At 44.2% G+C, this 19,160-nt stretch overlaps 1 protein-coding gene across 1 annotated transcript in view; it reads left to right on the top strand.

The window, feature by feature from the left end:
• LOC126272905 (uncharacterized) overlaps nucleotides 1-11,079 on the top strand; it is a 337,543-nt gene extending 326,464 nt beyond the window's left edge. The window contains exons 7-8 of the mRNA XM_049976169.1: nucleotides 2,635-2,914; nucleotides 9,446-11,079. Coding sequence (XP_049832126.1) covers nucleotides 2,635-2,914; nucleotides 9,446-9,553 — 388 coding nt within the window. The 3' untranslated portion in view covers nucleotides 9,554-11,079. The remainder of the gene's footprint in view (nucleotides 1-2,634; nucleotides 2,915-9,445) is intronic.
• The last annotated feature ends 8,081 nt before the right edge of the window (nucleotides 11,080-19,160 follow it).

Here is a 19,160-nt window from a genome sequence, read left to right on the forward strand (position 1 = left end):
TACAGAATATGGATTTGGGGCAGATCGAAAAAATATGAAAGTAATGTGAAGAAGTAGAAATGAGAATAGCGAGAAACTTAACATCAGCATTAATGGTCACGAAATAGATGAATAGCATTCCTAGACAAGAGGAGTCTACTAGTATCAAACATAGGTCTTCATGTGAGGAAAAATATGTGAGAATGTACGTTTGGAGCACAATATTGACGGCAGTGAAACATGGTCTGCGGGAAAACCGGAACAGAAGAGGATCAAAGCATTTGATAAGTGGTGCTACAGAAGAATGTTTAAAATTAGGTGGACTGATAAGGAAGGAATAAGGAGGTTGTATGCAAAATCGGAACCACTGACAAGAAGGAAGGACAGAATGATATGGCATCTGTTAAGATTTCAGGGAATAACTTCCATGGTAATAGAGGGATCAGTAAAGGGTAAAATCTGTACAGAAAGACAGAGATGGGGATACATCCACCAAATAGCTAAGAACGTAGGTTGCAAGCTCAGAGATCAAAAGGTTGACACAGGAGAGGAATTCATGGCGGTCCACAACAAGTATATCCGAACACTGATGACACGAAAAAAAGTGGAAGATGTGCTCATAGTTCTTGAGGTGTTCGTTTTAGAGCCCGTTTTACTACACTTTTTCCCTTCGAATGATCCCTGAGTATCGAACATTCCTCCCGTTATGGGGCTAAAGCGAAAGTCAGACAGTCTTTCTTTCTTTCTCGGGCCTTTGTCCCACTCCAACGCGGGGTCGGCTTTGTTAGTACGGATTTGGCAGTGTTAATTGCAGAGGGTGGCCGCATGCCCTTCATAACGCCACACCGGACCCCCCGGGACGGAAGTAGTGTACCTCAGCTGTCTGCGCCTAGTGTAAATCGTGTAACAGTGCGAAAGTTTTCAAATGTCTGTGAGTCGTGTAACTCAGGCGCAACTCGGGGACCAGCCCGGTATTCATCTAGCGGGATGTGAAAAACCGCCTAAAAACCACATCCAGTCTGGCCGGCATAGCGGCCCTCGTCGTTAATCCGCCGGGCGAATTCGATCCGGGGCTGGCGCGCCTAACCAAGTCCAGGAAGCAACGCCTTAGCGCTCTCGCCTACCCTGGCGGGTTATCGAAAGTCTGACCGTCTCCACCTCTAATTCCTGTAAGAAAATGGAACACATGTTTTTAAGGAAAGAAGACACGCTGACTTCTCTGTATAATCCAAGCGTTGTTGTTGTTGTCTTCAGTCCTGAGGCTGGTTTGATACAGCTCTCCATGTTACTCTATCCTGTGCAAGCTTTTTCATCTCCCAGTACTTACTGCAACCTACATCCTTCTGAATCTGCTTAGTGTATTCATCTCTTGGTCTCCCTCTACGATTTTTACCCTCCACGCTGCCCTCCAATGCTAAATTTGTGATCCCTTGATGCCTCAGAACATGTCCTACCAACCAGTCCCTTCTTCTTGTCAAGTTGTGCGACAAACTTCTCTTCTCCCCAATTCTATTCAATACCTCCTCATTAGTTATGTGATCTACCCATCTAATCTTCAGCATTCTTCTGTAGCACCACATTTCGGAAGCTTCTATTCTCTTCTTGTCGACACTATTTATCGTCCACGTTTCACTTCCATACATGGCTACACTCCATACAAATACTTTCAGAAAAGACTTCCTGACACTTAAATCTATACTCGATGTTAACAAATTTCTCTTCTTCAGAAACGCTTTCCTTGCCATTGCCAGTGTACATTCTCTATCCTCTCTACTTCGACCATCAGTTATTTTGCTCCCCAAATAGCAAAACTCCTTTACTACTTTAAGTGTCTGATTTCCTAATCTAATATCCTCAGCATCACCCGACTTAATTAGACCACATTCCATTATCCTCGTTTTGTTTTTGTTAATGTTCATCTTGTATCCTCCTTTCGAGACACTGTCCATTCCGTTCACGTGCTCTTCCAAGTCATTTGCTGTCTCTGACAGAATTACAATGTCATCGGAGAACCTCAAAGTTTTTATTTCTTCTCCATGGATTTTAATACCTACTCCGAACTTTTCTTTTGTTTCCTTTACTGCTTGCTCAATATACAGACTGAATAACATCAGGGACAGGCTACAACCCTGTCTCACTCCCTTTCCAACCGCTGCTTCCCTTTCATGACCCTCGACTCTTATAACAACCATTTGGTTTCTGTGCAAATTGTAAATAGCCTTTCGCTCCCTGTATTTTACCCCTGCCACCTTAAGAATTTGAAAGAGAGTATTCCAGTCAGCATTGTCAGAAGCTTTTTCTAAGTCTACAAATGCTGGAAACATAGGCTTGCCTTTCCTTAATCTATTTTCTAAGATAAGTCGTAGGATCAGTATTGCCTCACGTGTTCCAACATTTCTGCAGAATGCAAACTGATCTTCGCCGAGGTCAGCTTCTACCAGTTTTTCCATTCGTCTGTAAAGAATTCGCGTTAGTACCATTTTTAAAAAGGAAACACGCTATTCGTCTCTGTATCATGCAAGTGTACCATTCACTTCGTTTATTAAACGGACTTTAACCAGCTATTTTTATTTTGGAGCAGTCTTGCTGGGCAGTTTTAAGTTGGGGGCAGTGGCAGAGGTGCGGAGCAGGCAGACAGGTTGTGGTGTGTGGCAGGCAGACGCGGTGCCACTACCTGGAGGGCGGCGGCTGCCTCTCGTCGCCGCGCTGGGTGAGCCTGCTGGTGGCCGAGGTCTTCTACCCCAACACGGTGCTGCCCGCCTACCAGCAGCGCCAGCCGCGGCCGCCCGTCGCCGCCGCGGACGCCATGCCGCCCGTCCACGACTTCCAGAACTACCAGGACGCGCTGCGCAAGCGCGCCGGCGCCGGCGCCGACCCGCCCACCACCGAGAAGCCCTCGCACTGCGACGGCGTCGACGAGCTCGGCTGCTTCCAGGTAAACAGACGCCGCTACCAGGGAGTGTTGCGCTCGGTACCCGGCTACGCCTGGGTTATCGTCTTGGCTGGTGGTGGTGCAAGAGTCACCATCTGGTATCCAGAGGACACGGACTTTGGCTGCTCTCCAACTAACGGATCGGCTTTCCTAAATGTGCCTAGAGGGCATAGTAGTCGGAGGCTTAACAACTTGCCCCCCTTCTTGCAGCGGTGTACCATAGGTCTCTAGAAGAGCGTAGCGTTCCAAAGAATTGGCAAAGGGCACAGGTGATCCCCGTTTTCAAGAAGGGACGTCGAACAGATGTGCAGAACTATAGACCTATATCTCTAACGTCGATCAGTTGTAGAATTTTGGAACACGTATTATGTTCGAGCATCATGACTTTGCTGAAGACTAGAAATCTACTCTGTAGGAATCAGCATGGGTTTCGAAAACGACGGTCGTGTGAAACCCAGCTCGCGCTATTCGCCCACGAGACTCAGAGGGCCATAGATACGGGTTCACAGGTAGATGCCGTGTTTCTTCACTTCCGCAAGGCGTTCCATACAGTTCCCCACAGTCGTTTAACGAAGAAAGTAAGAGCATATGGACTATCAGACCAATTGTATGATTGGATTGAGGAGTTCCTCGATAACAGAACGCAGTATGTCATTCTCAATGGAGAGAAGCCTTCCGAAGTAAGAGTGATTTCAGGTGTGCCGCAGGGGTGTGTCATACGACCGTTGCTATTTACAATATACATAAATGACCTGGTGGATTACATCGGAGGTTCACTGAGGCTTTTTGCAGATGATGCTGTGGTGTATCGAGAGGTTGTAACAATGGAAAATTGTACTGAAATGCAGGAGGATCTGCAGCGAATTGACGCATGGTGCACGGAATGGCAATTGAATCTCAATGTAGACAAGTGTAATGCGTTGTGAATACATAGAAAGATAGATCCCTTATCATTTAGCTACAAAATAGCAGGTCAGGAAGTGGAAGCAGTTAATTCCATAAATTATCTGGGAGTAGGCATTTGGAGTGATTTAAAATGGAATGATCATATAAAGTTGATCGTCGGTAAAGCAGATACCAGACTGAGATTCATTGGAAGAATCCTAAGGAAATGCAATCCGAAAACAAAAGAAGTAGGTTACAGTACGCTTGTTCGCCCACTGCTTGAATACTGCTCAGCAGTGTGGCATCCGTACCAGATAGGGTTGATAGAAGAGATAGAGAAGATCCAACGGAGAGCAGCGCGCTTCATTACAGGATCATTTAGTAATCGCGAAAGCGTTACGGAGATGATAGATAAACTCCAGTGGAAGACTCTGCAGGAGAGACGCTCAGTGGCTCGGCACGGGCTTTTGTTAAAGTTTCGAGAACATACCTTCACCGAGGAGTCAAGTACTATATTTCTCCCTCCTATGTATATCTCGCGAAGAGACCATGAGGATAAAATCAGAGAGATTAGAGCCCACACAGAAGCATACCGACAATCCTTCTTTCCACGAACAATACGAGACTGGAATAGAAGGGAGAACCGATAGAGGTACTCAGGGTACCCTCCGCCACACACCGTCAGGTGGCTTGCGGAGTATGGATGTAGATGTAGTTCAAGTGATGTTGATTTGGAAGATATGAAAATTAAATACACTGAATACAACACTGCATTCATAAAATAACACACGAAGAACGTTGAAACATGTGCAAGAGGAAATTAACCACAACCAGCCGATTCAATTTTCACTCAAAGAAGTTACGTTCGTAGCGCAATCCTGTCCGTCATGAAATTACCACACACTGGTATACTAAATTAATACTAACTCTCTGTGAAATCTTGCCGAAAAGAATAGCTGAGGGCTACTTTGATGATTACACCACATGCTTCACTTGGTCAACTTGGTTTACACAAAGAGTGTAAATCCACGATAATTTTCATAATTAAAATAAATAACATCGAAACACAAATTACAAAAGAAAAACCTCGAACTGGTTACTATCGTCTTACTATTAACCTGATGGGTCAAACAATTGAATAAGCACATGGTACTGGTCTCACAAAGTACACCCCACGTGCGTTGAACATAAAGAAAAGTTGCTATATTGAAAAATATTGTCAAGAAGAGACTTTATAATCTCACGCACATTCGCATTTAAGATTGATGATATTAGTTAGAGTTAATGATCAACGCGTGGTTCCACTTTACTCACAAAGTAGTGACAAAGCAACTACTGGAAGAAAATCTGAACTTCACACTCGAATTACACTGCGTTGCAATTTAAGATAACATTAGACATTTTAGATCTAAACCTGAAATAAAGGTGATTTAAATTTTCAGTTAGGCTGAACTTAAGAAATTCATTGTCCTACGGACTTAGCAGAGACGCTCTTAGCCGGAGATCTTACCACTTCAGACGCTCGCCGCGGACTGACTGCCGTGGGCCCCTACCAAGGGTGCTTCCAGATACAAAACGGAAGTGACCAGAGAGGCAGCATCCTATACCAACATGACAAGGGACGGACAGGACCATACTAAGAATAGAAACCTCTTTGTTTTTAGAAAGCGTAGCTACCTGTTCCGACATTGGTCCTACTGTTCTCTAGCAGACAGGCTTGTCTGCTACCATCAAGCATGCAACTAGAAATACATTTACTCATTCATCCTTTCACACAGAAGGGAAGGGCGATCGCAGTATCTTATCATATACACTATATAAAAGAAAGTGGGTGTAGGTTCCGTATGAGAATGCATGACATGAATTACATATATACTGTGCTTTAAAAAGTAGTAGTGTGACAGATCGTTCTTGATTATGTGTAAAAGTAACACGTTCCACTGCCTAGTCTCCTCCCAAATAGTCAGAAACACCACAGTAAATTTAGAAGTGGAATTTATGCCGTAAATGACAACAGGAGTAAAAAATTAACATGAAAGGAATACAACAGAGACATTTCGTAACACTATTGGCCATTAAAATTGCTACATCGCAAGGATGACGTGCTACATACGCGAAATTTAACCGACAGGAAGAAGGTGCTGCGATATGCAAATGATTAGCTTTTCAGAGCATTCGCACAAGGTTGGCTCCGGTGGCTACACCTACAACGTGCTGACATGAGGAAAGTGTCCAACTGGTTTCTCATACACAAACAGCAGTTGACCGGCGTTGCTGTGATGCCTCGTGCAAGGAGCAGAAATGTGTACCATCACGTTTCCGATTTTGATTAAGGTCGGATTGTAGCCTATCGCGATTGCAATTTATCGTATCGCGACATTGCTGCTAGCGTTGGTCGAGATCCAATGACTGTTAGAAGAATATGGAATCGGTGGGTTCAGGAGGGTAATACGGAACGCCGTGCTGAATCCCAACGGCCTCTAGCAGTCGACATGACAGGCATGTTATCCGCATGGCTGTGGCGGATCGTGCAGCCACGTCTCGATCCCCTAGTCAACAGATGACGACGTTTGCAAGACAACAAACATCTGAACGAACAGTTCGACGACGTTTGCAGCAGCATGGACTATCAGCTTGGAGACCGTGGCTGCGGTTACCCTTGACGCTGCATCACAGACAGGAGCGCCTGCGATTGTGTACTCAACGACGAACCTGGGTGAACGAATGGCAAAACCTCACTTTTTCGGATGAATCCAGGTTCTATTTACAGCATCGTGATGGTCGCAACCGTGTTTGGCGACATCGTGGTGAACGCACATTGGAAGAGTGTATTCGTCATCGTGATACTGGTGTATCACCCAGCGTGATGGTATCGGGTGCCATTGGTTACACGTCTCGGTCACCACTTGTTCACATTGAGGGCACTTTGAGCAGTGGACGTTACATTTCAGATTTGTTACGACCCCTTCATTCGATCCCTGCGAAACCCTACATGTCAGCAGGATAAAGCACGAGCGCATGTTGCAGGTCTTGTAGGCGCCTTTCTGGATACAGAAAATGTTCGACAGCTGCCCTGGCCAGCACATTCTCCACATCTCTCACCAATTGAAAACGTCTGGTCAATGGTGGCCGAGCAACTGGCTAGTCACAATTCGCCAGTCACTACTCTTGATGAACTGTGGTATCGTGTTGAAGCTGCATGGGCAGCTGTACCTGTACCCGCCATCCAAGCTCTGTTTGACTCAATTCCCACGCTATGCAGAAGTGCTAGCCATTGCACCACCACAGCACTGTAGCTATCATTGTTGCATGGACTACACTGGAGTGGTGCCTCGGCAATAGTGGCGATCTATGAAGATGGAAATAAGCCGAAGATGCGAATTGAAGATTGTGTTATGGAGAGCATTGGAGTAGGGTAGTCTGTGCAGCAATGTAAACTGTAGTCCTGTGGTGGTGTAATTGGTAGCATTCCTGCCTACTAAGCAAGGAGTCCCAGCTATGGCACAAATTTTAATTCATTTCTTCAGCTTCCGTCATTATCGTAGATGATCAGACTCAAGTGTCTAGAGGAAAATTTAGTTATATCAGATCTGTTAGTAACATTCAAGCAGTTAAATGAATGAATGTAGCTACATTGATCATCAAAGGCAAAGTAAATGCCTAGTAGCCCTGCCACATTATGAAACAAAATCAGTCAACAATTATAGAATATATGCCAGCATGATGTCCTTCTGTAGCAAAACCTAGGAACATAATAAACACTACAAAACAAAAACGTGAAATTGTCCAAGCCCTAGACAGTTGTGTTTACTGAAATGAAATCAACTATGTAGGTAAGGGTCAATACTCGGTATTGACGCAAATACTGGCAGAGAGACAATTCTTACCACGTCAGCACCGTTGAAATCGTGTTGCAGCTTCTGGTGCAAGCCATGTAAATGCATTATGTGCAGCCTGAAGCGACGAATGAAAATTTTCGCTCGATGCTGTGGTGCTATTCCAATGCAGTTGGAGAGCCTTTCAATGCTGTTTAAGTTTAAGGGGAATACCAGCTGGGCTGACGCGTGAATGAGAATTTGGATTTTACTAGGATAGGGCGTGCAGTTGAAAAGCCACAATGCCAGGACGGCATAGTGGTCACCCCATTTCCCTCGTACACAGGAGGACTCTGTTCGAATCCCGGTCGTGGTACAAATTTTCACTCGGTATATAAGAAGAAATGTAGATGACAAACGGGTATTCATTGGACAAATATGTTATACTAGAACTGACATGTGATTACATTTTCACAGCATTTGGGTGCATAGATCCTGAGACAGCAGTACCCAGATCAACCACCTCTGGCCATAATATCAGCCTTGATACGCCTGGTCATTGAGTCAAACAGAGCTTGGATGGCGTGTACAGGTACAGCTGCCCACGCAGCTTCAACACGATACCACGGTTCACTAAAGAGTATTGACTGGCGTATTGTGACGAGCCAGTTGCTCGACCACCATTGACCAGACGTTTTCAATTGGTGAGAGATCTGGAGAATGTGCTGGCCAGGGTAGCAGTCGAACATTTTATGTATCCCGAAAGGACCGTACAGGACCTGCAACATGCCGTCGTGCATTATCCTACTGAAATGTAGGGTTTCGCAGGGATCGAATGAAACTTAGAACCACGGGTCGTAACACATCTGAAATGTAACGACCAGTGTTGAAAGTGACGTCAATGCGGACAAGAGGTGACCGAGACGTGTAACCAATGGCACACCATACCATCACGCCGGGTGATACGCCAGTATGGCGATGACGAATACATGCTTCCAACGTGCGTTCACCGCGATGTCGCCAAACACGGATGCGACCATCACGATGCTGTAAACAGAACCTGGATTCATCCGAAAAAATGACGTTTAGCCATTCGTTCACCCAGGTTCGTCGTCGAGTACACCATTGCAGGCGCTCCTGTCTGTGATGCAGCGTCAAGGGTAACCGCAGCCATGGTCTCCGAGCTGATAGTCCATGCTGCTGCAAACGTCGTCGAACTGTTCGTGCAGATGTTTGTTGTCTTGCAAACGTTGCCATCTGTTGACTAGGGGATCGAGACGTGGCTGCACTATCCGTTACATCCATGCGGATAAGATGCCTGTCATCTCGACTGCTAGTGATGCGAGGCCGTTGAGTTCCAGCACGGCTTCCGTATTACCCTCTTGAACCCACCGATTCCATATTCTTCTAACAGTCATTGGATCTCGACCAACGCGAGCAGCAATGTCGCGATACGATAAACCGCAATCGTGATAGGCTACAATCCGACCTTTATCAAATTCGGAAACGTGATGGTACGTATTTCTCCTCCTTACACGAGGCATCACAACAACGTTTCACCAGGCAACGCCGGTCAACTGCTGTTTGTATATGAAAAATCGGTTAGAAACTTTCCTCATGTCATCACGTTGTAGGTGTCGCCACCGGAGCCAACCTTCTGTGAATACTCTGAAGGGCTAATCATTTGAATATCACAGCATCTTCTTCCTGTCGGTCAAATTTCGCGTCTGTAGCACGTCATCTTGGTGGTGTAGTAATTTTAATGATCAGCAGTGTAGTAGCATCGCCAGCGGGCAGCCTGATGGCGCTAACGCCCTCTGAACTGTGTCCACAGGTGCGGCTGTACTACGACTGGTTCCTGGTGCCGGGCAGCTGCAAGTGCTGGAAGCCCGACTACTTCTCGCGCTTCGTGCGCCGGAAGGTGGTGGGTCCGGAGCTCTGAGACCGCGCGCCTCCAGGCCGCCCCGCCCCCAACTTGCAGCTCCAGCACGCACTTCGCCACACTGACGCTTCTTCCAGGAGTTCTTCTGAAACGGGCGCCCGGCAGGGCAGCGGGCGCGCGTGCCTCTCGAGACCGAGTGGAAAGTTTTTTTTACCACCCTCCGAGACGGCTCTGCGTCTGGCGGACGAGTAAGAACTCTCAACTGAAATGGAGGCATCGTCAGGCAGACTGGATCCTGGGTGACAATGAGTTCTCACCCGGAGATCTGATCACTCTCACAAATAATGAGAAATGTAGCGAAGCAACTTATTTCACTTGGCCGGCAGTACTAATAATGTATTTGGGAGTATTTATTTTTTTAATCATGTATTTCGACCAGTTCTGTGTTGCTCTCCGTCTCTATCTACGATTCACTGATCTTTGCAGCTTTGCATATTTGATAAACGAAAAATGTCTCTCCGAATAACTCCAGTGGTCAAGTTAACTGTTTCTGTACTACTTTGTTCATTTTCCACTTTCCCACACATGGCTTTCGCCGTACCTCTTCATTTCATATTTCATCTTTGCTCTCAATCTTGAACATACTTTGCCAGGAGGTAGTTCCAAACTTTTCGAGTTTTGTCTTGCATGGTTTTCTCACGGTCCTCGCTTCAGTTCCACGCATTACTGTGACGCAGACGTATAGTCTCATTTTTATCTTTGCCAGCCCTATGTCACTATTTGCTATCACGAGAGATCTTTCCCTCAAGAGAGCCTTCTTCGTTCGTGACTGATTCTTTCCAATGCCTTCGTTGTTTCGATCTACTGTACTCTTGAAGCTTCCTGACAAACTAAAACTGTGTGCCGGACTGAGAGTCGAACTCGGGTCTTTGCCTTTCGCGGACAAGTGCTCTACCGGTAGAGCACTTGCCCACGAAAGGCAAAGGTCTCGAGTTCGAGTATCTGTCCGGCAAACAGTTTTCATCTGTCAGGAAGTTTCTTATCAGCGCACACTCCGCTGTAGAGTGAAAATTTCATTCTACTGTACTCTTGTTTCGCGGATATAAGAACTTAATCTCTCCTACGATTAGTCATAAAATTGTGACCATTGTTTTTTCCCTACTACTGTCATTACCTTCGTCTGTGCTTTACGATTCCTTAGCACAAATTAGCAATATTAAAGAAGTACAACGAAAGGTCTACAATACTACAGTTACGTACATTATCGTCCAGAGACATTTACATTTCAAACACACGATCTTGGCGTATTGTTCGGGACAAAATCTTTTAATATCATACTGCTTTAACAATAATGCTGTACATGTTATAGGAAACGCGTCAACTCTTCTTTTAGGATGGCAAACTTAATAGCATTCGTAGAAATAATTGATGGTCGGCAGCCTACTTAGACCAAGAATTTTCTGGATTCTACACTAATCTATCTGTTATCTTAATGTATTTCTCTGTCATCATTACTCAGCCATTCGTTGTACAAAATCAGCAATTTGTATATGATTAAACAATAAAGTATTTTATTTGTTATTTTATGTGAAAATTATTTGTTTATTTACTACCTTAATTTGAAGAATATTCCTGATTCAAATTATATTGTTTGCAGGTCATTTAAAAAGGGTATAAAATTACATAATTTCACTTTTTCCAACGCGCTTTTCTAATACTCTCACAAGCGTGATACAGCGAAGACCCAAAGAAACTGGTACACCTGCCTAATATCGTGTAGGGCACCCGGCAACACGCAGAAGTGCTCAACACGACGTGACATGGACTCGACTAATGTCTGAAGTAGTGCTGGAGAGAATCGACACCATCAGTCCTGCAAGGCTGCCCATAGATCCGTAAGAGTACGAGGGGGTGGAGCTCTCCTCTGACCAGCACGTTGCAAGGCATACCAGATAGGCTCAATAATGTTCATGTCTGGGGAGCCTGATGGCGGGCGGAAGTACTTAGTCAGAAGAGTGTTCCTGGAGCTACTCTGAAGAAATTCTGGACGTGTGGGGTGTCGCATTGTCCTGCTGGAATGGCCCAGGTTCGTCCGAATGAACAATGGACACGAACGTGTCACCTGTCAGAGTCGTATCTAGACGTATCAGTGGTCCCATATCACTCCAACTGCACCCCCCCCCCCCCCACACACACACACATCATTACAGAGCCTCCAGAAGCTTGAACAGGACCCTGCGTCCATGGATTCATGAGGTTGTCTCCATTGTCGTACATGTCTATCCTCTCGATACGAATTGAAACGAGACTCGTCCGATCAGGTAACATGTTTCCGATCATCGACAGCCCAATGTCGGGGTTGACGGGCCCAGGCAAGGCGTGAAGCTTTGTCTCGTGCTGTCATCAAGAGTACACGAGTGGGCCTTCGGCTCAGAAAGCCCATATCGATGATGTTTCTTTGAACGGTTCGCAAGCTGACACTTGTTAATGGCCCAGCACTGAAATCTGCAGCAATTTGACGAACGGTTGTACTTCTGTCACGTTGAACGATTCTCTTCAGTCGTCGTTGGTCTAGTTCTTGCAGGATCTTTTCCGGCCGCAACGATGTCGGAGATTTGATGTTTTACCAGATTCCTGATATTCGTGAAATTGTCGTACGGGAAAATTCCCACTTCATCACTACCTCAGAGATGCTGTGTCCCATCGCTCGTGCACCGACTATAATACCACGTTCAAAATCACTTAACATCTTGATAACCTGCAATTGTAGCGGCAGTAACCGATCTAACAACTGCACCAGACACTTGTTGTCTTATATAGGCGTTGCCGACCGTAGCGCCGTATTTTGCCTGTTTTCATATTTCTGTATTTGAATGCCCATGCCTATAAAAATTTCTTTGGCGCTTCAGTCTATAAACCTACGTTGCGTTATTTCCTCTTGACAAACAAATTTGAGCAGCGAATGGTTTGGACGCTTTAAATACTAAGCGAGTCGAAAATAAATTAACGAATCAAAGCAAGAGCCACATTATCTAACACACGTGCTGTAGCGTGGTCCCATACAGCACACACAGACTTGTAGTGAACGAATAAATGTTTCATTTATCTTCCCATGTGGAACAATTTCGTCGTGAGATTTTTGATAAGAGGAATAGGGAGTAATTAATAACTCTACGCAGCCACCTAGAAAATACTAACTCGTCTATGGACACGACGCTAGTCGAAATGTAACCAGCCCATGGAAGATAACAGCGACCTTGACACACCGGAGCAAGAACATTCAAAAAATCTACAGTAACACTGAAACTTCCCGAAAGACTAATTGGCGCTAGGACCCGAACCTTACCTTCCCCTCTTTCTCACTCAGCTATCCAATTACGACTGACGATTTGCTTTCATAGCTTCACATTTGCCAGCAATTCTGCTTGTACTTCCAATATTCAAAAAGCTCTCTTGCACTACTTGCTATAGCACCATTTCTGAAAGAAAAGATATCTGGAGTACTGACTTAGTCGCAGTCTAATGAATGTTTTCTAAACGACTCTCACTTTCTGCCGCAATGTGTGCGCTGGTTTGAAACTTGCTGTTATCACCATTTGTCGGACCAGAACTGGAATCGGCACTTTTAACTTTAGTGAGAAATGACCGTTCCGACTCACATTCATTCTACACTCCTGGAAATGGAAAAAAGAACACATTGACACCGGTGTGTCAGACCCACCATACTTGCTCCGGACACTGTGAGAGGGCTATACAAGCAATGATCACACGCACGGCACAGCGGACACACCAGGAACCGCGGTGTTGGCCGTCGAATGGCGCTAGCTGCGCAGCATTTGTGCACCGCCGCCGTCAGTGTCAGCCAGTTTGCCGTGGCATACGGAGCTCCATCGCAGTCTTTAACACTGGTAGCATCCCGCGACAGCGTGGACGTGAACCGTATGTGCAGTTGACGGACTTTGAGCGAGGGCGTATAGTCGGCATGCGGGAGGCCGGGTGGACGTACCGCCGAACTGCTCATCACGTGGGGCGTGAGGTCTCCACAGTACATCGATGTTGTCGCCAGTGGTCGGCGGAAGGTGCACGTGCCCGTCGACCTGGGACCGGACCGCAGCGTCGCACGGATGCACGCCAAGACCGTAGGATCCTACACAGTGCCGTAGGGGACCGCACCGCCACTTCCCAGCAAATTAGGGACACTGTTGCTCCTGGAGTGTCGGCGAGGACCATTCGCAACAATCTCCATGAAGCTGGGCTATGGTCCCGCACACCGTTAGGCCGTCTTCCGCTCACGCCCCAACATCGTGCAGCCCGCCTCCAGTGGTGTCGCGACAGGCGTGAATGGAGGGACGAATGGAGACGTGTCGTCTTCAGCGACGAGAGTCGCTTCTGCCTTGGTGCCAATGATGGTCGTATGCGTGTTTGGCGCCATGCAGGTGAGCGACACAATCAGGACTGCATACGACCTAGGCACACAGGGCCAACACCTGGCATCATGGTGTGGGGAGCGATCTCCTACACTGGCCGTACACCTCTGGTGATCGTCGAGGGGACACTGAACAGTGCACGGTACATCCAAACCGTCTTCGAACCCATCGTTCTACCATTCCTAGACCGGCAAGTGAACTTGCTGTTCCAGCAGGACAGTGCACGTCCGCATGTATCCCGTGCCACCCCACGTGCTCTAGAAGGTGTAAGTCAACTACACTGGCCAGCAAGATCTCCAGATCTGTCCCCCATTGAGCATGTTTGGGACTGGATGAAGCGTCGTCTCACGCGGTCTGCACGTCCAGCACGAACGCTGGTCCAACTGAGGCGCCAGGTGGAAATGGCATGGCAAAACGTTCCACAGGACTACATCCAGCATCTCTACGATCGTCTCCATGGGAGAATAGCAGCCTGCATTGCTGTGAAAGGTGGATATACACTGTACTGGTGCCGACATTGTGCATGCTCTGTTGCCTGTGTCTATGTGCCTGTGGTTCTGTCAGTGTGATCATGTGATGTATCTGACCCCAGGAATGTGTCAATAAAGTTTCCCCTTCCTAGGACAATGAATTCACAGTGTTCTTATTTCAATTTCCAGGAGTGTATAAACAACAGCATTGTGCACAGATTAGCCAGCATACTAAATAAATATGGACTCTAAATAGGATGGTAACAAAGTAAAAATCACGACCACCCATGTGTTTGACAGACCTGATATCTCCTTTGTAACAGGAATAACGAGAACATTTCGTGCAGAGGCCACAACTGAGGAAACTAAAAACACTCCCCATCACAGAATGGACTACCAATAAATACTGAGACTGTTTTAAAATTCTGAAGATCAACAGCAGCCTGTCGCAAAATTTATCTACAGCATAGAATTGTCACGTACAGAGAACATGGTAAAATTTTCTTTTCCATACATTACTAGTATTTTACAGGACTTAAATTGAATAGAAACGAGTACACGATATAAAATAAAAACTTTCTCACCTCTCATTCTGTTGATACGCTTTCCTTTCTTCTCTGTCTCTTCTGTTCATGCGTCCCCCCCCCCCCCTTCCTCTCTCTCTTTCCCTTGAAGCGATTTAGGTAAATCACGGAAAACCTAAATCAGCGTGACCGGACGCGGGTTTGAACCGTCATCCTCCCGAATGCAAGTCCAGTGTGCTAACCACTGCGCCACCTCGCTCGGTCTAATACATCTCGACGGACCTGAAAAATCACCCTACAGAAACTCTGAGAGATATGTTGGAAAAGCGGGCAAAACACCGACATCAGCATTCTCGCAATGTGGTGGAACAGCGCGATCAAATCCACAGGCAGTGTCTTAACCTGGATGCGACGTACCTGCACAAACTCGTGGACTCACTTCCTAACTAAAAAAAAATGGCTCTGAGCACTACGGGACTTAACATTTGAGGTCATCAGTCCCCTAGAGCTTAGAACTACTTAAACCTAACTAACCTAAGGATATCACACACATCCATGCCCGAGGCAGGATTCGAGCCTGCGACCGTAGTGGTCGCGCGGTTCCAGACTGAAGCACCTAGAACCGCTCGGTCACACAAGCCGGCCTTCCTAATCAAACCCAGGAATTATCAAGTCCAGGGACGGAGTTACACAGTAGTAAATAATGCTTCTAATGATTTCTATAGGTGTGACTAATTCTTTGTCGGTGAGCTGGCATTTGTTACCACTTTTCATACAAGGAAGGGGACTCAAATAATACACAAAAACCTTTTTTTCCGAGAGCTTCTCTTCATGTACTGAATGAAGAAGGCCACTACGAGCATTAGAATTTCGCTTAGTGTCCTTAAAGGCCTCAAGACTCGTTAACCAGCCTTCTTACATCGGTATTTAATGTAGATCAGGTGAGCTGCTACCTAATTTTCATTATAGTTGTAACCTCCCCACAAAATAAAATAATATGAATAATACTCTCATTTAGCGTAACTACCCAACAGTGAAAATATAATACAATGTGACAAACCTATAACCTTTCAATAATTGACTGTCAATTTAACCTGGTAAATTTTGGACGTCAGCAGTGCTGCGCCATGGCCCTGATACATCATTCTGAATAAACTGAAAAATCTTAGCTTAATTAGGTCGCCGGATAACGCGTATATATCTGCTCCTATAAGAAATTTTCCTGGCGCAGCTAAGTGCAATGCTGGCCGATAGATTTGTCTTATATAAAAGGAAAGAACTGATTTTTCTTTTCAGTAATGGGGATGGCCAAGGATTGGAGAAATTAGTGAATTCTTGAAATTGAGATGAATGTCAAAAGTTACTTTTTATGAGAAAGATTATTATTAACAGATTTTTTAAAACATTTACATGGAACTTGATGTAACTATACTACATATGCGCGAGGCTGCTTTTACCTTATCCTATAACGCTCAGGTTCTGCCATCGCTGCACACGACCGGCCCAGCCAACACGGTACACCAGACACGACTGCTCGCTAGTAACAACTTACTCCCACTGCTACATAAGTTCCTACTGCAGTCAATACTGCTCTTTGCTCTCAGATTCTCTTCTAGCTTACATATCGCAGGCAGCGCGTGAGCAATACATCGAAATTACATCAGCTCGATTGCGTTAGCAACAAATTCTTTAATTATGGACCTCTTACATAGACCTATTGCTGGAAATAAGGATTATTAACGTCATTCGTCATGAGTCAGCTGTAGCAAGGTTATGAAATAAGTACCGTATATGTGATCACATTCATAAATGATAGACACAACTGGGAAAAAAATGCAAGTACTAGAACAGGTTTAATAACAACTTACAGCATATCATGTCACGAAAAGCTTCTCCTGGAGAAAATACAAAATGGATTATTGAGCTGAAAGAAGAAATGCATATTATGCTGAAAAATAGTGAACTTCGAATTAAGAGGTAATGAAACGTGTACTTAATATGTATGTACTCTAGCTGTCTTTTCCAAAACATTCAGTCATTATACTATGCGACATAAGACATACTGTCAAAAGGAACTGCAACAACAAATACTTAAATAACTACATAGCATTTCTTAACTAACAGTAAATATATAAACATCATCATTATCATCATCTGCAAAGAAAAACTTCATTATTCATATTAGCATATTCTTCATATAACTATTCATCATCATTTATTATCATTTGCAAAAAAATAGACACTTCATTATTCATTTTAATATTACCATTTACTTCATACAACTATTCATTATCATTCATTACTTCATATAGTATAGAATTTCTTACTTCTAGCATATTTCATCACTAAAATTAACATCTGTAGTTCTGTCTGACAGTTTGCATCAATCGCCTTGTATTCTGAAAGAAAAATAATTAGTCAAGACTGCTATCATACGATGTGTACAGTATATTCTGGTTAATGCTTGTTAATTCTGATCCATTTACTCTTCATGACAAGATATTGCATTTTCTTTCCTTCATTCTGATGGTAAAATTTCCATTTCATAGTAAACCACTGTGGTTGTTTAATTAATTTCTTTTACACGGTTTTGCTTTCTGAAAAATGATGAATATGGATTAATATCTTGCATTTAATTCATATACCCATTAAATAAAAACTTGTTTCTGGTAATATAATTAAGCATACAGCATAGCATGACAGAAAACATATTAGGTCAAAAACATAGACAGTTTCTTTAAGTGCATAAAATATACACACAGTATCATAACGTAGTAGCAAAAAATGTAGAATAGTCAAGATGTTGAGATACCATAATGCAAAATGTCAATGTCAACTGGTGTTTGTTACATCTGAAACATTTCATAGTGCATAAAGACAATAATTGTACTTTCGATAGGAAAACAATCATACATACACAAAATCGAAAATGTGCACGGTCTGATATATAACGACTAGAAAAGCGACCTGCTAACCTTACCTTGCCGGGCACTTGCCAGGAAAAAATATGATAATCATCAGTAAGTGTTCATATCAATAACTGGAAAAGGCATTACAATGTGATAAATCACAAAGTACGTTCATTCAATAAAGGGTTTAATATTGGAGACATGGTGATTGCCTTTGCTTTTTCTGGTTCTCAAAGTTTCAACATGTACCACATTGGGATGAGTGTGTATCCCAATCAATATGTCTGTTATGGCAGTACATTCTACACAGTTTACCAATTTCTTTCATCAGTCGTTCACAAGGCTTCGAAGAAGCGTGATACTTGGATATATAGATCGGAGAAATGTTTATAGCTCGTAACATACGTGTCCATATCGCTGATCGAAATTACTTTCAATACATGCCCTACATGAAATAAAAAATGTTTTACAAATGCATTCGAAATAGATTTAGCAGTAGCTTTGCGCAATGGAGTGAAGGTAACAAATTTCTAAGTGAGTTCAACAGTGACAAAGATGTAGCAAAAACCTCTATTAGTTCTGGGAATCGGTCCAAAAATGTCTACAGCGTCCATGTGTCTCAATTTAACAGGTACAATGGGATGTAACGGAGGAATATGTGAATTCGTGTCTGATTTAGCTTTCTGGCAGATTTTACATGACGCTAAAAGTCGTCGAATACGTTTCTCCATGTTGGCAAAATAACAGTTCTGTCTCAGTATATGAAAACATTTTCTGGCTCTATAATGTGCGTAACTCAGATGAGTATACAAAATTAATTTGTTAACAAGTTCGTCAGGAATGCATAATAACCAGTTGTTGCTGTCAGGGTAAGAGCGGCGGAACAGAATGTTATTGCATACAGTGTAATAGTTTCTAATGGTAACGTTATTCTCATCTTGCCAAAGGTGTTTAATTTCTTTCCATGCGTTGTCTTTACTCTGCTCTTGTGCTATGTCTCGCAATGATGATGAAATGAAATTTTCAAATGCGACATGTTGAATATACATGACGCTAGAATTTGCTTGGCAGAAGTTGGTTGCGATGTCTTGCTGATTGTTGCAGAGAGAACGGGATAGTGCGTCTGCTACAATATTTTGTGTACCGGGAATGTGAACAATTGTAAAATTAAATTCCTGTAAATAAATTTTCCATCTGCTTAATCTGTCATGTGTAAATTTAGCGGAAAGTAAAAACTGTATTGCTCTGTGGTCTGTGTAAACGGTAGTATGTCTTCCATAAAGAAAATGCCTAAATCGGGTAAATGCCCATACAACACATAATGTTTCTCGTTCTGT

This window comes from Schistocerca gregaria, chromosome 5 (genome assembly GCF_023897955.1).
Source record: "Schistocerca gregaria isolate iqSchGreg1 chromosome 5, iqSchGreg1.2, whole genome shotgun sequence".
Lineage (NCBI taxonomy): Eukaryota > Metazoa > Arthropoda > Insecta > Orthoptera > Acrididae > Schistocerca > Schistocerca gregaria.